The following is a 24,398-nucleotide window of genomic DNA, read 5'->3' as shown; positions in this document are numbered from 1 at the left end:
AATGCTTGTGCATAGCTTGAAAACACCCAACCTCTTAAAATGTTGCAATGTGTTAAAAGCAGATAGATGCATATTTATTTACATTATCCCACTATTAGGATCTAATGTGACAGGTCAGGGAGGAAATAAGAGACTGAAATCTCACCAAACTGTCACCCATGGTATGCCCGCAGCAGAAGTTGGCACAGCAGAGCTGGACTGAGCTGACACCCTGAGTGATGAGGTGCCAGGCAAGCACATACCAGTTGTTTCTGCTGCATGTGGGTCGATGCATACCAGGTGTTATCACTGGCACATGACTCTTTGGGCATGACATAGCTTGTTCCTTCCATACGTTTAGGTTATCCCTGAGCCTCCCAACTCCAGCCAACTTGATTTGAGATGAGATGCAAAAATCCAGTGAGCAGTCAAGCTCTTTTGTTCAACCAAGTGCTCAAATTGCTTGACCCAATGTGCCTTCCGGCTCAGCCACAGGCAGCCCCAGCTTTGCTGCAGCCCCAGCTTTGCTGCAGCCCCAGCACTGCAGTCACTCCTGCACAACTGCAGTCACCAGGCAAAACAAACTGCTGGAAGGAAAAAAGGTGGGAAAGGTGGGAAAGGTGGGAAGGAGCAAGAGGAAAGAACAGGAATGCAGTTTAAAACAGAACCGGGATGTCCCCAATTTTTTGCTCCCGTGGCATGAAACCTCTTTTTAGTTACTAGTTGGCAGCATCCGCTGTGATCACAACACAAAGTTAGGAAACCACATCCAGTCCTTGTCCTTGAGCACGTCCTAGTTTCAGTCTCCAACTTCTTTGTGTGTCAAACACTGACGGGCCTCCTTTAGCTGCCAAGAGCATCGTCTGCCCAGCAGCAGCGCCTCCCTGCCTGGCAGCGCGTGTCCTTGTAGGCAGGGCAGGGTGAAAGAGAACCAGGAGGCTCAACCCAGGCCTTGGTTAAAGTGGTACCGAGTACAGAAATGAGAAACCTCTATAAAAAATCCTGGAGGCTTTTTGGGGGGAGGCCATGCAGATTGCTGCAGCACCCTGATTTTACTCCCCATAGGAGCTCCCACTTCAGCTGGCCAAACTCTGCCACGCCACAAACAGCCCAGCCTGCTTTAAATCATTCAGACACCAAACATCCGGGAGAAATACAAGCTGTTTGAAATCACCTTCTGGCAGGAGGCAGGCCCATGCAGGCACAGGAGAAACCAGAGAGAGGGACTTGCCTGCTGTGACTTTGCATACCAAGATCATCAGCACCACTGCCTTGGGGAAATGGGGCTCCAAATCCATACCGTGGCCTCCAGCAAGTCTGATGCGCACACAAGCTCCTTGGCCTCACTCCCCTCACACCAAGTCAAAGCTAAAAGCTCTGTGAGAAGGGGCTCTTACTGCACCGCTCTGAAGTCAGTATTTCTGTGAGCTCTCTTCCCCCCAGCATTGCCTCAAACAGCACAGCAAGGACTTCCTCACCACAGCTAACTTCAGGAAGAGGTAACGGCATCTGTACGAGCCTCGTCATCTCATTGCCCAGCTCCTGTCCGTTAGTAACTGTCTCAGTAAAGCCCATGTCTCTGCTCCAGCTGCAGTGATTGAGGAGGGACAGTGTCATCTCTCGTCCAGGGAGCCCAATTTTGAATTGCTGGTAAACAGCAACTGCCTCTGTTCCCCTCCTGTCTTGCAGCAAAGCAAGTTACTCACATACAGGACTAACACCATTCTGAAGTGTCTGATAGGAGACAGTCAACTGCTTTAAAAGAGAATTTGTTAACTGTCAGCCTAAAAGAAGGGATTATGTAAAGGTTTTAAAAACAGACACAAATCCTCCCTGGTTTATGGGGACCTTTCCCACCAAAGGAAAAGCTGGAGAAAAAGGCTTTCTCACAATACCCATTCATTGGGCTGCAACACAGCTTCCCACAGGAACAAGAGGCTACCATACAGCAACCACGCTTTCTGAGGAATAAAGCCTGGATGTGTTCCATTTCATCCCATCACCATATCTCCCCCAACTCCGTAACTAGCTCTCCAGTCTCTTTCCCACCAACCTCTCCCCTCACAATCCCAGCTCCTGTGTGCCTCACAGCTTGTCTCTTACTGCAGTCCAATACCCTCTGACCGGTTACCTACATCATGCTTCACTTTTGATAGCATTATCCATCATGCATGCTTGGCAGCAGCCCCTCCATGGTGACACCTTCACACCCCTCCCCCCCCCCAGTTTGGGAATCTTGAGAGAAGGCAGCCTTCTGCTGCTGTACCAGCCACAGCTGGCTACCCAAAACACTGCCACCACAGGAGAACAGCATCTTCACACTGGAACATGGACAAAGAATACAGAACTTGTCAGGAATCTAAAACATCACTTTCTTGGGAGAAAAGGTGCAATGTGAAGACAGCCCCTGTAACCCACACTCCTACAGCCACCCATCTTCTGCTTAGGCTCACAACTACTCAGGCTGTAGGAGATACCTGCAAGTTAGATCCTGCCCTGGTCTAGGCTGTCCTATTGCTGTGGTGGTGATGCGTGGGAACCCCTGGCACGAATTTGTTCTGAATGTGGGCAGGGCAGCTCCTTGACCTGCAGGAAACTGCTTCAACTCCATTACCAGTATCCAACTACAAATGGTAAGACAGCATCTATCTAGTTTTCTTTCCAAGATTCAACTCCCATTTTTCAACCAGATGCTACTACTTGCTCTTCCTGCCTCAGAGCTCTCTTGGTTTGATAACTTCACTGCTAAAAAGAGGTGGATTTTCTTTCCCCACATGCCTTTTAAGGATCCATTCGGTGAACCTGGAAGATGCTTTCCTGCAGACCAACCTAGTTTCACATTTCTGAGCTTTGCATAACACTGATCCACTGGGCCAAAAGATCTGTCCAAATCATGTCCAAAGTTATCTCCCAAGTCAAAGGAGGAGATCTGGAAAACAAAACAAATGGAGTATCTGTCCCACCCTCCCAAACCTAACACCTAACATTGCAAGCTCACAAGTTTGGTTCGGGGATGCTGAAAGCTGTGCGTGCCCTTGGGCAGACATGTCAGGCAAGTTTGGTTTTGACCTAAATTGGCTTCAATTTTTTGAAGTAAGTTCTAAAATGCTGGTATGTGATGGGAAAAGAAAACACATTTGTGCAGAAATACTAGTGAAGAGTCCAGCGATGAAGTGCATGTATACATACCAAGTAATGGCCTTCAAAGGGATAAAAAGTAAAAACACAACAGAGAATGTAAATGTTTCTAAGCACTGAGAAAAGTGGTACAAAAAGAAAGCAGGAAAAAATGGACATTCTGAAAAGTCTTAAAACGACAAACCCAACAAAATCAGAAGAAAATGGTTTAGAAGAGCCTTTAAAATGAGTTTTATTGTCAGAATTTTACAAGTAGCCTTCAGTGGCATCATACAAGAAGAACTCTGTTGCAAAACTCTAATAAATAGTCTGCCCCAAGTCCCAAAATATTTTTTGAAATAAAATAAAAAACAAACTTAAAAATAAAAGAGAATAAAAGCAAGACTTCAGGATGCTCAGAGATGTTAGCAATATTTCCCATTTACAAATAATATCAGGCATTATATAAATCTCCTTCATACAAGTCATTAAAAAACCCACGACATTCTAAACCTTTACAAAAGCACTCCAGAAATAGTTCCAAAGAGATCCATTTCCATGACAAAACATTAGAGAAGAACTCCATTGGGATTAGCATCACAAATTAAGTTTGAGGTTGAAGTGTAGTGTGTACTTGTGTGGAGCAAGATTAAGAGCATGAAAAAGGGATTTGAAAAGAGCATGGAAGTTTTTCTGACAAGACTATGCCTGATGATTTTACTCTGTCTATTTGAGAGCGTGGTAAAGAGTGGATGCTCTTGACATTAACCCCCAAATAACACTGCACTTTATGCAAGGCAGTATTTATTAAGGTATCCTCAGAAGGGAGTAGAAAAGGTTTCTGAGCATGCTGCACAGTTTAATGCCTGTGCAGACTGCAGCGCTTAAAAGTTGTATTCTGACACCTGAAAGCTATGTTCTGGAGAGGTAACATGTTGTGGCAAGTTAGCTGTTCCTTCAAAGAACAAGAAATTAACTTTCCTGGCATGAGGCAGTTTGGGAAATCTCTTGTTAGACGGTTTCACTGGGGACTGGGGATTTCAGAGCTCCAATCCTATCCCAGTGCTTTGAAAAATGCACTTCTCTAATTCACCTTTGCATATTCCTCTGTCTTTCATAGTAAAGGATTTATAAGACCTCTCATGTAATAAAACACAAATTGAATAAATGTTTCTCAAATCTGCTGTGATTTGAGAAGTCCAGAGAAATGGAATGGGAGAGCAGGTGCACAGAGATGCTTTATGTGGATTTTCATGGAAACAGTTCAGGGGGAAGAAATCTTAATCTCTTTACAACTTCAGCCTAAGTCTTCTGCAGATATGCAAGCAACAGATTCCCCTGGAAGGGAAGGGGACTATACTTAAGCGGTACAGCAACAGTACTTGGTTATCTCTCAGCCTGCCTGACATGGTATGAACTGCAGCATGCCTAGTTTTGCTGTTCGTAAAGGTACTTGCAGCCATTGTTTCCACAGGAAACAAAGGCAACCAGAAATGCTAATGCAATAGATGTGTGATAATATGCCTTGCCCATGGCTCACATCTCTAGTCTCTTTCCAAAGGTTAGGATGCTGGTTGTACTGTACCATACACTATGGACACACGTTCTCTGTAAAGTATGAGAAGGTAGCACTAGCAATCAAGCGCAAATTGCTAAGGAGACACCTAAAACATTGCATTACATCCCCTTGTCTGTGGCATACTTCAGAAAACAACGTAAGAAGAGCAGTAAAATAAACATTTCCTTCTAATTTTCTAGATGTCATAATATTTGCCAAAGCTGCAAGGAAAAGCAGATTACCTGAAACAGAGAGAAAGGAGTTAATGGAAACAGAGGCAGATGGAACAGCAAGCCTGATCCCGCCTCCAAATCATTTTGTACATAACAGATAAAGAGACAATGTGCAAAAAATAGACATTCACATTTTAGCAGTTAAACTTTTATTTTACCTTTTTAAAATTATTTACTTTGTTTTTTCTACAAAAGGCAGACATTGATTGTTGATCTGCAATCGTTCTGAGTGCGCGCAGAGATGCAAAAAGGATTATTGGAGGATGAAGGACAGGGAAGTGCTCTGACTATACTTTCACATGTCATGATTAAGGTGGCATTAAAGCTTAAGTCCCAGGAATAATATTCATAACAGATCGTTTCCTTCCCCATACACTGTTCTCAGTTCATATCAATCGTGTTGAAAACCCATTCAGTGAATTTCTTCAGTTTCTCGGTTGCATTCTGGGATTCCTCCTGTAACCTCAAGTTGTCTTCCCGCAAATGCTGCACTTCAGCCTGAAGACTGGCCTTGTCCTCCTTTTCCTTAGGCATGAGGAAAAACACAGACCTTAGTGGAAATTTTAGGTCATGCTTCCTACCCATAGAGAGAGTCAAGAGCCTCTTTAAGAGAGTATAAGCCTAAATCTATAAGGATTTTATGTGCAGAAACACATGGTTATTTTTGTCATTTTTGACATTTCATTCCTCACTTTTTGCTTGAATGAGCAGAATTTCTCTATATTAAATTCTAATATAGAAGCTGGATCCCCAGGTGGTGAAAAAATGAGGCATGTCCTGTTCTGTCTGTACGACATGAGTGTACAACTGCTGAAGGTTAACTACATAAGAGATGGGAAATATTCTTGTAAATACTTCCCCAGCTAAAAGACTTTTCCTGTGACCACAGATGATCCCCCCTGGACCTAGCAGGCAGTAATGCAATACAGAAAATCTCCACAGTAGAAATGATACATTTAGAGAACACTGTCAACTTTGCAACAGCAGCAGGATGTATTTACATGGACTAACTTCAAGCCTTTCACAAAATCACCTGAATTAGAAGTGAAGGTACTCTGCATTGCCCTCCTAATTTAAGCAAAGGAATCAGATGCCTACGGATTTAGACCCTCCATCCTGGCCTTGCATAATGAAAAGTACAGCCTAGAAAAGTAGCAAAGAAATGTTGTGTTCTCACACAGGATAAGACTGTCACAGGCTCAGGCATGGCAAAGCAGGATTATGTAGTTATTAGCATCACCTATCAGTGCTAAATGAGTGTCTTACAGATTTCTGTAGATGGAATGTTTACCTTCCGTAAATCCTCTTGCAGCATCTTCAGCAAACCTTCCAGTTGGTCCACTTTAGAGGCAAGAGTTGGGGGAGATTCTTTACTGTTGTAAGCAGGAAACAAGAATAGGTATTGATATAATTTACTATCTTCACACAGGGTAGCTAACAGCCTGGTCTGTACCAAGTGGCTTCATGTAGGTATGCACGCAGGTACACCAAGAACTCACAAAATGAACACAACAGAGTACATGGAACATATGCAGAACATTAATCAACAGAACAAATTTATCTCACGGTTAATTGGGGCCGTCCCATCACTTGAATTCTCTCTATTTCTTTCTACTCGTATGTGCCCTAAATGCTTTGTACACATTCATGCACATCTCAGACAAGAAAGAACCTGCAAAAAGGTTCCAACTGGACTTACGATTCTTCTGTTTTCACCTCCCACCCATCTTCATGAGAACTTGTGAAGAGTTCTGTGAAGCCTGGAGATGGCTTCCAAATAAAGAATGTTCCTGCTCTTTTCCTTGGGTTGTATCTAAGGAAGCCTGCATATCTGGTGTATTTACTCACCCTGTATAAGGCTTTATCTGTGCAGTAAGCTGGTCCTCAGCCTGATCACTACTGGAGGCAGCGCTCACAGGTCTGTGATTTTCATCAGCAGCAGCAAAGAATGAAGCTCGCTGAACTGAGAAGGCAAACATACAGAGAAAAACAATGACAGCAATAATGACTATTTGTTCATGCATAGCGCAGCAGCTACACTGCCGGATCAAAAAGCAAGTGAAGTCTGTCTTAAGCAAGATAAGGTGATGATACCACATACTGATACCCATTTGACGGAAGCAAACTGGCATTGCAAGTGTCTGCACCAGGTTCTCACCTGTATCAGATTCAACAAGCAAGCACTAGCTTTGGCACAGCACTGCATGCTCACACGGATCATGCATCACCCTCAGGCTAAGCAGCTCTCCAGCAGGGAGATGCTAGAGAGTGCAACGCAGATACCCCAGTGGTGCTTCCAGAGTCCACCCAAGGCCAGTTCCAGAAGAGGCAAGAAGCCAAGCCAGAACAGCAGCACAGTGCAGAACTTCCTGGGTACAACTGCATGACACTACCCAATAGCTCAGTAACTATATTTAGCTTCCTTCAATCCATAATGGACCTCTACCTTTAGCAAAGAAAAGCTCACTGTGCCAAATTTACATGTGGAAAGTAAAATGAGCAATGCAATTTTCGGAACCCGAAATTTTTTCCTTATGCCTTAGAAAACATGTTCAGATTGAAATGTGAAACCTCTTTCCTGCCTTGTGTCTGCACATTTGGTCTTATCATTGCTCAGATATTTTAACACATCTCTAAACCACTATCACATGTGGTGTGACTGTAAACTACCAACTGCCCCTACCTCTGCAGTTTGCTAGCACAAACAGTAACAAACACTTTTTCATTTAATAAATTAACATATCTCTCCCTCAGCAGCTGCTGGTCTCTCACCAGAAATAGAACAGTATCATCCTTTTCTGCTTGGCAAATTTTTATTCTGTGCTTTCAAAAAGGCTAAAATTAACGTGCCTTGGTGTTTGACAGAATTTTCCCTGCTCCTCTCTTTTTTCCTTTGAATGAAAATACTGAAAGCTGGTTAGCTCAAGATCCAGGCACATTTTGTTTCAGCTGGTTGCAGATTCCACCATTTGTAATTTTGAGGGCTTGTGCTGAAGACACCAACTGATGATATAGAAAAGAGGTGTCCAGGATCACAAATTGTAATTTAGGCTGCTTCGTATTTGTCAATCCCTACTGTCAGAGACTAGAGACTGGGATTAGGTTGACATCAGACAGCTGCTCCCTCTCCAAGTCAAATCTGAATGTATTTTTACGGTGGTGAGATGAAGGTGCCAGCCAGCATGTTACCCCCAGCTTTTCTTCATCTGAACTGCCAGTTTGTCACCTTCACCACACTGACTTTGTTCACAATTCTAAAAAGAAACACAATTGAGTTTGGGGCCTACAAAAGTGAGGGATTCAGGTTAATGAGGACAGTCAAAACCTAACCAGAAAAAGGTTTTTTTTTTTAAACAGAAATTGCCCACCACAGTGAACTGCATTAAAACCTGGGTTTCATCCCTATGTAGTACTGAAAAAAACACCACTACAAATCCATCTCCTCTTGAAGACTAAGGCTTACTTTGAATACTCTTTCTCAATTCTGCACAGCAGAAATGAGACATGCTGATTCTACAACTCCTATGGCAATAGAGCAGAGCACACGAGTATGTCTTGAACACCAGCTTAGACAAGCACTGTCTTCATGATGTATATGGCTACTGCCAGAGAACAGACAAGAAAGCAAGTTACCTCACAGCCTCCTCCAGCCATGCAGAATAATGTCTAAAAGATTCAGGGTCAGTGAAAATACTTTCATGAAGATGGGACAGCATTTATGCAGAGACTGGGGAAAGGCACTTCTGTTTAATGCACCTGAGATGACTTTTCCATCGGATTACAGTAACTGTAAGTTAAACTCCCTTTGGGCTGAAGTGTATTTAAATTCGAGTACAGCTAGGCAACATACAGTTCAGTTTGAAGGAGACTGAAAGTGCCACAGGATCAAACAACACTTACGTGCAAGCCTTTGTATACAGAGCATGCAAAGGGAAGAATGGCAAGGGAAAAGTGTATACCAACGGGGCATGTTTCCCAAATTACCTTGGCAGCGCGCTTCAGCTGCACTACACTTCTTGCTAGTGCAGTAAGCAAGTGATCATTAGTGAGCTCATATGCCTGCCCCCCTGCTATGGGACTTTACTTTTGCACTTTTGTGTCAGATGTCTTTTCCTCCCTAGCTGTCATGTCTGCAACTGCTCTACATGACAAGTAGCTAGTTTCAGAGATTTGGCCAAACCACAGCACAGAGGAATTCCAGTACGAAGGAATAGCATCCGAGTGTTACATACAAAGCTTTAGGCTGTTAAGACCTGAGTTGCTATTTTAAGTGAGCTTAAGCTTCAGACTAAGTGGAAACAGTAAAAACAAGAATCAAGATTTAAAATACCAAACAAATAACAAACCCAACAAAAGAATCAAGATTTAAAATGCCAAACAGCAAAACCAGCCCTTAATGAAGCTTGCACAAAGACCAGCTTTCTCAGTACCATATTCTGAAAACTTACCTTCAAAGGCTTTGGCAGCATCTACCAAGTTTGACCAGTCCAGATCAGAGGCAGAATCAGGCAATGGCATAAGACCAGGGTCTGGCATGGGCTGCCGTCTTTGCTCCTGGATGTCTGTGAGGGAGCTATCTGAGGCAGAAAACTCTCCTAGAGTAATGCAGAACAGATCATAAATTCCATAAAAACCCCTCCAAAATTCCTGTCTTAATACCAATGCATCCCTATTTTTTAATTTTTCTGGGATAGCACTTTTGGAACCAGAACTCAGTAGAATGTTTGATCAACTGTAGTTGACCAGATACAGCATGTTACAAGCCAGTTTTCTGAGAAAGTGCTTCTCGCTAGGCCATTCAGCTCCCTTCTAATCTGCCTGAATCTTTGCAGTTTAGCACTTCAAAAGCCAGTCTCTGCTTCTTCTCAGCACTGGGGCTGTGGGCTATACTCTTCTACCTAACAATTCTTGCCTCTGCACGAGCTGAGGGTACTTTGGAGGGCTCTGCTGGGGCTTCTACACTCCCTGGACCTATTTGCTCCTGTAAAAGTACAAAATTGTGGATTTTTTTCCCCTCCTCTCTTTACAATCTCATTATTCAATGGGAGCAGACTTAGACCTACCAAGATGAATCAGAAGATAACTCTTAAAATGACCTCCAAAGTACTGAACACCTCTCAGCAATTTAGTGAAATCTCTTGATCTTTAGTGACAAATACCACACCCGCTGTAAGTTGGTACATGGCCCACTACAGAAAAAGCACTGGCAAGCTTGAGAGAAGGATATAAAGTCCCTGCAATTTTTGTGCAAACTGGCGCCTGGCGAAGTGAAACACCTGAATTATTGCCATAATTTTTTTTTAAAGACCAAATTGTGAACCAACAATTATCTACTTTACTTCAGTTTACTGGCTGGACAATCACAAAACCACACAATGGCTGGTCAGTCAGCACATACATAAGCTCAGCAGCAGCAACAACTTGCTTCCTCATGCCTTCTCTCAGGGCATAGAGGAAGTTATGAAGAATTTGTAGGCGGTATTGGAAGCGCTAGAGATGTAGGGGCAAGAAGATGGACTGGGCATCTGGGAGGAAGCAGAGGAGAAGCGTGTAGTGAAGAATCCATTTGGAACAGAGAGAACAGACAGACAGCATGGTGTCTATCTAATAACTTCAGCTACATAATATTACTGCCTGGGAAGCAATGACACTGCATTCACTGCTTTGCTCAAATATCTTGAAAAAATAATTATTTTGGCTCTGTTTACTTTTTATAACCATAACTTCAGCTCAGTATTAACACTGAGGCTTCTTGCATAATCTCTCCCCAAAAAGGGCACTTATTTGGGAAGTTCTTAACAAAAAAATTATACAGTTAGTGAAAAGATACATGGGATTAGAAGGAAAAACTAACCATTTGAAAAATCACCTCTTTTAAAAGTGTGAGTTTAACAAGTGATTGTTAAGATAGATAAGAAGAATGTTTTTAGCTCACTGTTTTCCCTCTTCAGAACAACTGAAGGTGTTCTGGAATGGCTGGTCTTTGTTACTAAGATATTCCAATTAAAAGAATTTTGAACAGCTGGAAGCCAACAAGTACTTGTGGTATTAAATATCCAGCTCTACTTTATCTTTCTCTCAGCAAAGACAAGTGTGGGGGAAAAGACAATTTACGTGCCACTCAAATAGCTGGTCCTTTTATCATGCAGGCCCTACATGTTACAGAAAATAGAAAATCTTGTTTTGTTGACAAGTGTAGAAAGCTCATATACTACGAGGAGTAATCGGTTTGGTGTGGAAGGGAACGTGACAAGGAAAGAATGGTTTGTGGTTTTCTTTTTGGAATCTACAATCATCTAAATGAAAAGAGACTTTCCACATTACTTTCCACTTCTGCTCAGATGGCATCGTTAATCTTCTGACCCAAGACTTCAGAAGCCAAATCCACCAGCCAGTTACAAGCGTAACCAAGTCTGCGAAGTTATTTTAGTATATATAAAAAGCAGAAGTGAAGAGAGCTCAGTTTCCTAACTCTTATGCAAGAAACATGTTGCACAGAAACAACAGCTCATGAAAATGTCAGGTTCAACACTGAAAACTGATGCCTGGTGATCGCAGACAGATGAAAAGCATTTAAAATAGATTTCTTCAGCAGCCTTCCCTGTCAAATGTATCCTGTGGATGTGAATACAGACTGTGTTAAGGCCCACTATAGTGAGTTGAATCTATTGATAGCCTTGCATTTAACTCTTGAAACATACTAAAACATGAATAAATCAGAGCAGATATGTACTTCAGAAAACACTGCAGAATCCTACACTGTGAGATCTAGCTCTATTTCTGGAAAACACATTTAGTACACATTTAGTTAGGAGGTACAGTTGGAACCTGTGAAAATTCCCTTTCTCACCAACTGAGACATTCACATGCAGCAGCACACAACCTATCAGATAATCCTACTGAGACTTTTCAGTAAACTAATGGGGGAAAGCTGAGTGCCTTCTTGACAGTATTTTACCAAGTTACTTTTTCCTGTTAGCTGTTGATGTGTGACTGAAATAAGTAATTCTAGCCCTGTAAAGTGAATAGGATAAGGGAGGGAATTTAATAGCTGGTGCAATAACAGCTGAATCTGGTGTAGTTGTACATCCAAATATCCACTAGTATTTCATCCATTTTTGTATCATTTTCCTAACACCATTATTTTCCCATAATCCCACACTAAACTGCCACCTGAAGCTGTCATTGATGGCATATGTTATTTGCTCATTGGTCCAACTGGTCCAGATGACTCCTTGAAGAACTGATGAAAACTTGCAGATAATGAGATGAATTTTTTTGCTCTCTCCAAAGGGAACTGCATGACCAGTTCTACAGTCTTATATCCACTGAATTGAGGAAAAAAAGAATTCAGGCATGAATGTTTTCAGACACGTGACTTGACTCTCCTCATTGTAGCAAAATCAAGATGCAAGTATTAATTACTGTAGCAAGCATTTTCCTTTAATGTGATTTACAAAGGATTCTTTTGAAAGTAGAAAAATGGGAAATACACCTACCATGTAGTGATTTCATTCCCAAAGTATACGATGGTCTCCGTAACGGCAGCGACTTTGGGAGAGAAGGGTACGTGCTGGTGAATAGTACATCATTTGGCATGGCTTGGTCCAAGAGTGAGGCCCGCGAGGTGAAGAAGTGGTCCCTTTGACCACTGTAAATACTCTCATCTGACAAAGTCCTTTGCAAGGCACGCCTTGTGGTAGGAGTGCTGGGAAAGGGAGACTGACAGGACAGAGTGTGTGACTACACATTCATAGAAACAAATAAAAAGAAATGAGAAAGAAAAAAAACAATCAATAAACTTTTGAAGTCTGTGCTGAAATTGTTTTTTTTTAAACTTTTTTTAAAATAAGAAAGCAGGTGTTAACATTATTTTCTCAGAGTAGACAGGAAAAAGACTTAGAATAACCTGCTTTGTGGGCTATTGTAACTAGGCAACATATATAGGTTTTTATTAGCCTATCTCACATTCTACCCTTCAAATGCCCTTCAAACTTCTCCTGAAGTGGTAATCTCAGGCAGCCCTTGCAGACTCTAGAGCTGACGTGTAGCCGAGATAATGTTTATAGAAACAGACTGAATGCTGCATAAACTGGAGCTCTCCCTTGTGCCCGGGGGAGGCTGCCTTCCTGCAGGCAGAGCACCAGCAAATGCCAACTAATTAAGTTTTGTATTACTGAACAACCAGGAACACCCACCACTGCTCTGATTCTTCAGAAGGATTTGAATCAAAATCAAATAAACAGTCCCGTGAGTAAGAGAACTCATGTCTTACCCCCACCATCATCCCAGCTTCCCCCATGTTCCATGCAGGTGAATGCAATGCTGCGGTTAGGCTGGAGTTACGTACTCTCCAGCCAGTGCCAGTGAGCTGCTATCAAAGAACCCATAACCATTCCCATCAGCAGAGACATTGATTTTCATGAATCCTGTAACTATTGCTAAGACATCATATTTCTTTGTGGTTTGGTTGTAATTTGGTCCAAAGGCTTTCATGGAGAAATGGCAAACAGAAAGGAAGACCTCACCAAACTCATTTGCTCTGTAAGCAAGTTTAAACAAAAAAGGAGCTAGTACAATTTCTGGGAAAAGTGATTAAACATTATAGAATTGCTCATTTGCACATAAAAATAGTTCTCAGAGGAAAAAACCCCAAACATTTAAACAGACGGTACTCTATTCCTGTGATCAAAATCCCACACTACAACATGGGAGAAGAGTGTGGAGCAGGGATTATTGGTACAGTTGGAAGACAATCTGCCAGATTCCCCCCCTCCCTCCCATAACATTACAAATTTTAATATTAAGACTGCTGCATGTTTTGGGATTACAATTAAGGATTAGAAACAATTAAAATTACTTCCAAAAACCTGCTATCATCAAAAAACAGGGAAAGAAAGAGAAGCCATATCTCCATGCTGACTTTCTGTTACATCAAATTCTTCCTTCTGCGTTGCCTTACTCAGGACACACCCTTCACAGTATGAACCTTGCATATACAGTTAACGCTACAGAAATGACAACTTCTGGTACGCAGATGTCACAGTATTACATTGAGAATCAAGCTGCTGCTTTATTCTGAAATTTAAAAGCTCAATCAGCAGGCCCATGTTGTGATCCTCTGACATCTCCCAGTACTTGACTGAAGTGGCAAAGGAAAAGAAAGAGCTGCTAAGTCAAGCAGCATTTACTCGAGGGTGGTATTGTTCACTTAAGTGTTAAATTAGGAGCTGGAACCACCAGTTAATACCAGATGTTGAGATTAAAAGGTTGCACAGACATGAACATCTGAGTCAGAACAGAGGCAATACAAACAGGAATTGTCTTCTGGGGATAGAGCAGAGGTAAGAGAAAAAGAAGTGCAACGTGTCTGAGAAGATAAAATACGTAAGTAATAGGTAAGGAGATAAAGAAAGCTGGGAAGATAATGAAAAGATGCACAAGACACAGAATCACAGCCTAGAACAAATTCTGCTAGCAAACAAAGCCTTTGGCAGCCAACAGACAGGAAGGAGGAGGATTTCTGGTCTTTGTGCAGTGAACTCATGAAGGTCATTATTATTTTTCTTTCTTTTAAAAATGTCAAAAAAATGTGATGCTGCAAGAGCACCTTTTTTAAGAAGAAATATAAATCATGCAGTGGGTAGAAATGACAGTTACTCTTCAAATGGAAAAGATTTCATTTATTGGTGTAATAGAACGTTATTAACTTGCTGAAATTTATCAAAAGTGTAACCTGAGTTAACATACTGCAGTTACCAGGAAAAAAAGATCAGGGTAAGAACTGATTCACTAACACCAAAGCAGAAAAACAATGAACTTGGGAACATACACACTTCTCAAGGTCTTCAGGTCACCTCTTTAAGCAGAATGTAACGTCTCGGAATGAGAATAACCCCCTTGCTGAAAACAGCCACCGGGAGATGATCACATCACCCGTGTCCCACTCCTCTCAGAACTATCACAAACCTATGAAACAGGTATCTTGACACTCACAAGTTTTTTGTTCTTCTCTGGCCTCAAAGGTAACATCTGAAATAATCTGCGTATGGAACCCAGCAGTTACAAGTTTTAATAAGCCACTCTGGGTTTTTACAAACAAAGGAGGAGGTTGGAGCTCTCTGTTCTGCATGGTTGCTGTGGAAACCATTTGGGCTCGAGGTGATGAGCCTGAGCTGTTAAACAGTGCCTGTACATGGAGGCTGTAGAAGTCAAGATGTTCTTTTCAAAATGAGAGATGTTTAAAACTAATATATGCACTTTTGTGTTACTATGCATATTTTGAAATTCATCAGGAAAAGTTTGTAACCATTTATTCTGTATAAATATTTGCTTAAGTTTAGGGAGCATTCTTGGTCTTCGTGCAGTTATAGGATTAGAGAGGCATGAAAGCATGCTTTTTTGCAAGGAGTTTCAATACTGTCAACAAGTCACTGTCTAGCGATGTGATCAGGGAAGAACAATTCAAATGCATAAGACAACACCCCAGGATTTTCCATGAGCCAGCAGTCCCAAACATTCTTTGCAATTTGGCATCCTAGTCTCTTTAAATTTGCATACAAAACTAGTACGATTGCACTGATTGTAGTAATAACAGTATTTCTCTAGTAAGCTAAGTTTGTGACAAACAGATGGCTTTCTGTCCATGATGAAAATGCAGGGAACGCCATACCAATTTCCTGTTATGGATGAGAACAGAAAAGAACCTATCTGAGAAAGTCTTGAGTCCAATGCAAAATTCAACCAAGTAAGCTCTGTATGAATGAGCACTTCAGCTTTGACTGCTTTGAAAGCACTCAGTATTTTCTGCGCCAAAATCTCAGAGCTTCATGGCCTTCCATCCTCTTCCAAATTGTGAAGCATTTGCTGTATTAGCTGACATATGCCTCAGCAGCAATGAACTCAATCACCAAATTCTTATAAAGTGTAACTTTACACATCTCTATTTTGTAACAACAGAACTATGACTTGGATCACAAGAGGACCTGTGCATTGCTCTCCAGGTATTTTCGGATTTCACTTAACTGTGACAAGAGATAGCCAAGGGACAGACTCTCTCTTTAACATACCTTAAAATTCTTCTGGGATTCCGGTGTTGGGCTATCAAGATCTATCAATTTCTTCAGCTCTTCTTCAACAGTGGACTTGGATGCTCGTTTCGGTGATGCTCGTAGATCTCTTGCTGAAGCACGCAGCCGAGGGTGGGCCATTTCATTGCCATCACTCTGGTGACGTCTTAAATGAAATGGAACAGACACATTCAGGTCTCAAAGCCCTGGGGCAGGAGGCATGAATGAAACAAGAATTATAGCACCCTCAAGATTTTCAAAGAAAAACCCTAGGTAGGGGGCATGAACGAGGGAAAGATTTTTGCTGGTAGAGCAGAGCCTCATCTTTATGAGTACCTGCAGAAGCAATAACCTTGTTTAAAGAAAATCAGCTAGCAATACACTTGAAGATTATCATAATACATTTTCACAATAAGGAATTGCATCTATTAAAGTGTATTTTGTAAAAAACTAAAAAATATAAATGTCTTCAATGAGCCCCAAAGTAGGAAATCACTATGTTTCTTTAATCTTTTAACTGTCTTTTTATAGTGCAATTATCACAAAGTTTCACCATCTCCTTTTACAGCCAGTTATTGGTATCATCTAGAGATAGTGTGCTCAAGCCAATAAAAGTCAAGATGGGTCAAATAAATTACTTTGAAATGGGCTTTCTGAACCACTTGCTTTCAAAGTCACACTAGACTTAAAGGAACAGTATTTTCGCTACCAAGTTGTTTCTCAATTTCTCTTCCAAAACAGATAGTTGTATATTCTAACGCAGAGAGACCTTGGCTTGCTCTAAGCCAGTTAGACTGGATACTGACAGCAATCTTAACAAGGCAACATGGAGTGCCACAGAACTAATGCACAGCATGTGCAGTACTACTACATGGATGAGAGGCTTAAGGAAAACTCAGGTTCTACATTAAGAGGATTTTTAATATTTGCTCAAAGAGCATTTTGAGTCACCTTTAAGAAGTCCCAAGGAAAGATAAGCTTTAATCGGACTGAAATTCATACAGCTGTCAAGAAATGACAAAAAAAAAGCCTTTGCAATTTAACAGGGAATGAGGTTAGCTAACTATCAAATATTTAAGTCTAACTGCAGAACTCTAGATTAGAGATTAAGTTCTACAGAAAAATAAGCATTCAATCGTCTCGAGTTCTTCTATACAGAGAAGTGTCACAGATTTCAATGCGTCTTTACAGTTAAAGCAAATAACGAAACAAGAGAACCAAAAAATAGCCTTACTTTCTTGAATCCATAAACCCCACTGAGTTTATTGTCCCTTCTGGCTTTTTCCATCCGATCAGATACTTGCTAGTAGCACCTTGGCGAGGGTAGAAAGTCCTAGGACCAGATGAGGAGGAAGAGGAGGAGGAGAAAGAAGGCGCAAGCTGGGGAGAAGTAGCAGGATGAAGCTCTTCTTTAGGAGAGCTTCTAGCACTGGTGAAAACAACCGGGCTGGCAGAGTGTCGTGAGCTCATGGTACTAGGAGAAAAACATAATAAAGACAAAATTTGCCTCAAATGTGTATACATGCACCTTGCTTAACTATTTTTAAAGAACTCTAGGCAGAAGATGTTACTCCTATCAATAGTGAGTAGTGTATCAAAACCAATTCTCTCTTCTTAAGGGCCTTCCTTTTCATTAAAAACATCTCATACAGTAACGAAAAACTTTGTAAGCAACCTCTAAGGATGCAGTAGACCACCTTCTCCTCATTCCCCTTCACCAGTGGGAAATCTAGGGTTTACCTTCATTAGGTGTCTTAAAGGTTATACATGAAATTGTAGCTGAATTAGGAAAAAAAAACCACCCCAAACCAACAAAGTCCAATTTCTTGCTGGAATTCCTGGCTGTGGAAGAAAGCTTATTTTGAAGGAACTTAAGCGACAGGAAACACCTCTAGGAGCCCACAACAAGTCAAAGAAGAAACCCATACATCTTTCAAAAGAGGGTTTCCTGGATTTTTCCAAAAGAAAAGCAGTCACCATGTGCAAAAAAAAAAAAAAAAAAAAAAAAAAAATGGAAAAAAAAAGACTTAAATTGAGAAGTTTGAGCAGGTCTCTAACCTGTATCACGTTTTGCCCAGACAGGAAAAAGACTTGGGATGACCAACTGCAGCTTAATTGTTGGAAGAAGGAGGGGGACTTTAGAGAGCAGCTGCTCTTCAGTTATACTGATATTCAAATCTGATGCAACTTGCATCATATCAGGAGCACTAGGGCTTAGGACAATATTTACTATAACAACCTTAAAAGGTCAGGCATTCCTAAGTACAGTTACAGGAAAATTTGTGTACAGCCTGAGCACTGAAATAGCATTATATATTTGGAGACCAGTTTTTTTATCAGCTCTCTCTATACAACTTAGCCATTTTCATCCATGTATTCAACACTGCAAGGAAGGAATTTGAAACAGATGGCCCCGTGGTAAAGAACAGCTTCTGACTGAGAAATAAAAATTAGCTGGGAGGTTGAATAAAGTCACTGAATAATCTCTTCTTTCTTAGCTTAACAGAAAATTATTCACCACTCTTTTCATATCTTGATAAAACAATGAATTTTCACCTCTCTCTCTTACTGACACAGAGAAAGAATTCAAGGCTAAATTTATGTTGCCACCTGGGAAAACAATCTCACCTACATTTAGCATTATAGAAGTCAGTTACTTAATCTATGCCACTTGTCTGGTTCCTGCTGTAGTCAATGGAGAAATATCCTTAAGGAGCTGATTCTCCTCATCTTAAATTAGGTGTCTCAGATACATAGGGAGAATTAATGCTCTGGAGTTTCTCCTCTCTCTCCACTGACAACAGATGGAATCTAAAAAAATCACCTTCAACTATGTTCCATTTTCATATGGTGCAAGTTAAGCATCACAAGTCCCAGCAGTCAAGTGCTGTGGATTTAATGAGGAGTCTAACTGGACCGTAGTCTTCCCACCTCAAACAGCACCAGCTGCTGCAGCCATCCCTCATCTGATGTACATGGGGCTGGCTGTGAAGTCCCTCACATCAGAGGGAAGATACATCTCCCCGTATGTATGCAAATCAAATGACAGCAATATAGATTTATGTATTATAGAATTATTCTTCCCCCTCTCCCCCCCCCCAAAATCTACGTCTCCTCTCTCCCCCCCCCCCAAATCTGTACATCTGAAAAGCCTATACAAAAGACAGCAGATTGGGAAAATATAGGAAAAGCTTTTCCTGTCCATCAAGCCTGTATATTTGGGGCTGCGCATCACAATCTTCGTATTCGTAACAGGAAAAGTAAACATAATTTATAGCAAGAAAGCAGAGAAAATTAAGTGCTAGGGGGAGAGGCAGTAAATTTCTCTTCATTCCCCCTTCTCTTTTTTAAAACTGAGATAAAACTCCTACACATGCTGAGTAAAGCAGTCCATCTGTGAGGCATCACCACCACAAAATTAAACTGCCAAGGTCTGGGGAAGATGCACATCTTTAAAGAAAATGTATAGAGCTATTTTATATTTTTTGTACCCCTTTCTAAATACACTCAAGAAGAAGTCTTTTGCTTCAGTGTAGGAAAAGGGAAGTTCATTTCAGAATTCTTTAATCCATCAGGTAGTTCTCAAGGAAATGCTAGTTCTAAGAAAAAATTTCTTGATAAAAACCAGTAACAACTCCTAGATAGGCCACTAGAGTGGATCCTAATATTACTAGGGAAAACGGGTAAAGAAATGATGTCCAGAATGCTCTACATAAAATTTATACAGGAAATGCATATGTATATATAATAAAATAGTATTTTCTTACATATTGTATACACACATTGTTTAAGTGTTATTATTTTAATATTTATTATAATATGTATCATAAAGTAGATGCCAAAAGCAGCCTAGCAAATAAACAAGAAAATTAGCATATGGTTTTAGGTACATTTTTCTTTAAAGTGTCTTGCATTTTGAGCTGCAGTTTTACAATACAGTATGTTGGGAGGATATCCTCCTTCAGGAACTATGCACAAACTGTGGATATGACTGAAGCTTTTCACCCTATAAGTAAACACAGTCGGGCCAATAGGATACTGACAGACAAAGAGACATACTTGTTAAGTGAGAGCATATTTGAAGAGCAAAAGGCTTTGGATAAACTCTAAAAAAACCACAAAAACCTAAATCAGAGCTGGACACTACAGTAGAGATGGAAAGAGAGTATGCGACACAGGAAACATGCAAAGGATCCCTCATCTGTCTGTAAGGATGCCTGGATCAGCTTGATCATATCTGGAGAAATTCAGTCCTCATTCTCAGGACACAGAGACAGCCATTGCTGGTATCCCACCTCCCACCTCAATTATTGAGGAATCAAGGATTAAGTTAAAGAAAAATTCAAATACTACATGACGATCTGCAACAATTGCAGGTGAACCATTCATAAAAATATGATACAATTATTAAATAATATTTTAAGCAGCTTTATTAAAAAGAATGAAAAAGATACTTGACTAGAAATAGCCACAATTTTCCTTTCAGTTTCGGTAACAGAACCATAAGAAACTCTGTACAGTTTAGGTGGAAATTAAAGTTTGATTTTATTTTTTTCCTAGGGAATTCATGCCATCAGTGCATATGGCTTCATTTAATGACATTCAGCTATAATGACTCTGTATAATTTCTGGCCTACATAATGCAGTTCTCCTGGGATGCTATGAGAAATCTGCACAATCATCAGGAAGGACTTTGGGAATAGAGGTGGAGAAGAAAAATAAAACCCAGCCAGAAGCTCTGCTCTAGAAGTTAATCACTATAATTTACATTTTGCCACCACATCTCAGGTACAAGTTCTTTTATGCACCATTAAATGATCTGAACACTAATTATTGCTCCTGTCTTCCACAGACACAAACACTCTAATTTGTGGTTACTTTCTTCTGTCACCGAGTTCTTTTTAGGGCTAAATTCCTTTTCTTCTTCCTTAGAAACCTGACTCTAAAGACATTACAGACATCCTGGCCTCCACAGGCAAAAGGTGAAAAAGTGAGAAGCAACGAAGGATAACAATTTAGAAACTGATAGAGAAACACGCCAATTAAGCTGTTAATTTCTCATGAAAAGCAGCCTGTTCAGAATCACCCTTTAGTCTCTCCTCCTTCAGGAGGAGGCAGCTGTGGCTACATTTTGGAAGTGCCAGTTTAACAAGCCTCCAGCTCCAAGCTGTTGTGCCTCCATAGAAAGACCTGTGGAGAGTTGGAAGCGAACAGCTGGACCTAGGGTTTCCTCAGGTCAGCACTGGTGTTAAGTGTGCAATCACCAACTGAGGATGCCATTAGAAAAAAAATGAAAGCTTTTTAGCCCAGACTGCCTTTGCTTTATTGTGAGGCATCAAACACATGTTCCAGTCTTCAAAAATAAGAAATAAAGAAGGAACACAAGTATCTGGGCTTTTTTTATCTCCACCAAAATAAACAATGTGGGTGCAACGACTGCAGTATTTCTCAAGTATCATGCCCCATGTGTTCTACAAATTGCTACTACTCCTCTTTGCAAAGAGCTGCATTTTTAACATCTGTTTTTTAAGTGAAACTGCAAAACAAAAAACAAACCCAAAATGTTTTTCCTAGCACAAAGGCTCGGGAATCTTTGTCTGGAAATTTCAGTAACAGCCTCAAAAAACATGTAGAGATTATTTATCCTCAGAGAAGCATCACATAAATGAATCCAAATCAGCAACAGAAAACAACATATTTGGAGACACAATGCTACCACATAATAATGAGACAACATCCTAGATTTAAGCTGGCAATCAAGTTGCAAAGTATATCCACAGAAGACAAAGATGAGAGCTGCCAGGGTATGCCTGCCCTGCAAAGATATTCTCAGCTTTTCTACTGAACTAACCCCATTTGGTGCTCAGAGAAAAGTGAACCAGAACCTCAGATATACAAAGATAGCATTCACATTAGGCACACTTTTATGGTAAAGCTTCCAAGAGTTACATTCAATTTTTCGAGGGTTTGAGTTGCTTCTGAACAAATCCTTCCAAATGGAAATGCTACTGACAACTTCACTGCGATCAGCATTTTGTGCAAGAATCTCCCATAACACTGATGCTAGTTACATTCAGGCACGAATTGCTGGGCTTGTGGTAAATCCTAATGAACACTAAAGAAAAATTAATATGAACATGCTTGTCTTAAAAGGTATAAAACTGTAGATAACTACCATATAGATTTTAATCTTCAAGGGGCACATGCTAACATCGCCCAAAATCTAAGTTCCTCTGCACAGTGTTGTTTATAGACTTGCTGAAGTCCTTCATGCATGGAATGGAAACACCAGTCTCAAAGACCTGGGTGGGATTTATACCAACTGAGTATGAAATTTAGTGCCAAAGATGGCCAACCAGGAGAAAGAGAAAACCAGAGCAGGACCACCATTAATAGATTACTCCGTCGAAATTACTATGACAAAGTACATGGAGACCGTTCAGTACGTTACAGTCTCTATGACAACCCCCTATTTGCAGCTACTGTATGAGGAACTGTTGAAGTGTCTGATAAACATCTAGCCTTGCATAAATGTAGCCTTGCTCAAAACGATTAGCAAAAATTGCATCAGGCTTCCAGTTTGCAGGAATTATAGCTGCACACTCAAACCAGAGGTGCCTCAAGAATGAAAATGCAACAGCCAGGCTCCTCAAGGCCAACAATTTATCATTATCATATATGTTCCTTGAAAGAGCTGTGTTTTTGTCTTGTTGCTAGTATGACACAGTATTGAATATTTTTCAAAAAGCACGCTAAATACCTTTTGGGAAATAGGTTAGGAAAATTGTCTAGAATATTTTCTGCCTCTGGCAGCTCTGGTTAATGTGTATAGTGGGTATCTTCCATCTGAGGCGTTCAAGCACAGTATACACGTACTTGCTATGCCAATTTTACAAGTGGCAAAACTGAGGAAGACAGGGAGTGTGATGGTAATATCATATCCACAAGCTTGTAGAAAAATGAGATTAAATCTACATGCTGGCACTCCCAAGAAACTTGCTCTCAGCATTGATCATACTGCCTGCAAGCAGATTTCTAAACAAGGCTGGGTAAAAAGTGAGAAACATCTGAAACGTGTACCTGCAAGTTTAAAAAGGATGCCCATTTTAAACTGTTCATTAAAAAAAAACGTACTGATCTCCTTCCTGATCCACATATTAACTGCAGTGTTGCAAGACATTCCTTACGAACACATCACACACGTGTCTGTCTCATGTTAGTTTAGTAGGAGCTGTATGGAATATACTCTCAAAGACATTCTTTAGTTATAAGCAGTAGGAGATGCAAAGACTAAAGGTGGTCTTAATCTTGAAGCATTCCGCACTGTGAGATCTTCCAAAACACTGGTTAATGTAAATAGGGACCTCTCTTCAACATTCACTTCTCACTTTTGATAGGTTAGAGTGAGAATGGGAAAATGAGTGTGGAGGGGTCAATCTCCTAAGAGGTGAAAATTACCTTGTATGTGAGACGGCATCACTAAGACTATAAGCACTGTTCTCCCTCGTTAGAGGACTGGAGGCTGGTTGACTTTTGCTGTGAATATCCAGGCTCAGTGAAGACTCGGTCTTGCGGTCCATGTGGCTGTCCTTTTCTAATGTCCTGTCTGCAATGGAGACCACTTCGCTGGAGCTATGCCACAGTGGTGCCACTTTTTCTTTTGTTAGCCCTGTACGGGGAGATGTTGCTGCTCCCAGGGAGGCAGTGCTGCCATGGCTAGGTCCGTAGGAAGTGGTATCTATGCCACTATCAGCTGAAGTCCCTTGAAGGTAGTTGTAGCTGTTCAGCTCCGATTCGGTGCGCTCTCCACTGTCATACCATTTCTCATCACTGTGAGCACTGGAGGCATTGCTGGACAGAGTATTGCTGCTGGAATGGCTGGAGTAGTGGCTGTCAGACTACAGAAGAAACAACAATCCAAAAAAACCAAATAAACACATTTGCAAGTTTATCTCAGAATTACGGCAGTAAAGAGGAGAAGGAAATTAAATGGTTGCAAAGTCACCACTGCACAAGAGGAGCTCTTCCGCCTTAAGGGATTGGATAGATATGTTGAGGAGACTAATAAACTCTAATACTTTCATTCCAATACAATGCATGTGATCTTTTCTGGGTGCACATAAAAAGCTTTCATGTGGATTTGGAAGCCATGTCTTAACTGTTCAGGCAAAGTCAGAGGAGTTTGTATTTTGTATTTAATATTTCATGCTGTTTCCTTTCAAGCACAGCTCTCCAATGAAGCTGGCTGAGCTGCGTAGACTTTGACTTGGTTTATAACTATTGTAATTAAAAATGTTCTTATTTTAAGACTCCAATGTCTTAGAACATAAAATATAACCAATCCACAGAAAGCACACATTATTTTAATAATCCAATTGCCTATGAAAAGGTTAAAGTAGGGTGAAATAACCACTGCTCTTTCGTACCCCTCTGTAGGGTATA

The 24,398-nt window shown here is 40.8% G+C and overlaps 1 protein-coding gene across 1 annotated transcript in view; it reads right to left on the bottom strand.

The window, feature by feature from the left end:
* Positions 1 to 5,019: 5,019 nt before the first annotated feature.
* The window catches only part of LOC104402969 (signal-induced proliferation-associated 1-like protein 1), a gene marked incomplete at its 5' end in the record, with an annotated part of 21,452 nt that continues 2,073 nt past the window's right edge, over positions 5,020 to 24,398 (bottom strand). Inside the window, 8 exons of the mRNA XM_010010977.1 lie at positions 5,020 to 5,412; positions 6,179 to 6,260; positions 6,736 to 6,850; positions 9,336 to 9,482; positions 12,387 to 12,630; positions 15,957 to 16,122; positions 17,191 to 17,430; positions 23,415 to 23,854. Coding sequence (XP_010009279.1) covers positions 5,269 to 5,412; positions 6,179 to 6,260; positions 6,736 to 6,850; positions 9,336 to 9,482; positions 12,387 to 12,630; positions 15,957 to 16,122; positions 17,191 to 17,430; positions 23,415 to 23,854 — 1,578 coding nt within the window. The remainder of the gene's footprint in view (positions 5,413 to 6,178; positions 6,261 to 6,735; positions 6,851 to 9,335; positions 9,483 to 12,386; positions 12,631 to 15,956; positions 16,123 to 17,190; positions 17,431 to 23,414; positions 23,855 to 24,398) is intronic.

Source organism: Nestor notabilis, unplaced genomic scaffold (assembly GCF_000696875.1).
Source record: "Nestor notabilis isolate BGI_N333 unplaced genomic scaffold, ASM69687v1 scaffold30323, whole genome shotgun sequence".
In the NCBI taxonomy this organism is placed as follows: domain Eukaryota; kingdom Metazoa; phylum Chordata; class Aves; order Psittaciformes; family Psittacidae; genus Nestor; species Nestor notabilis.
The sequence above is the reverse complement of the archived record's forward strand: the minus strand, read 5'-3'. Positions and strand labels throughout refer to the sequence as shown.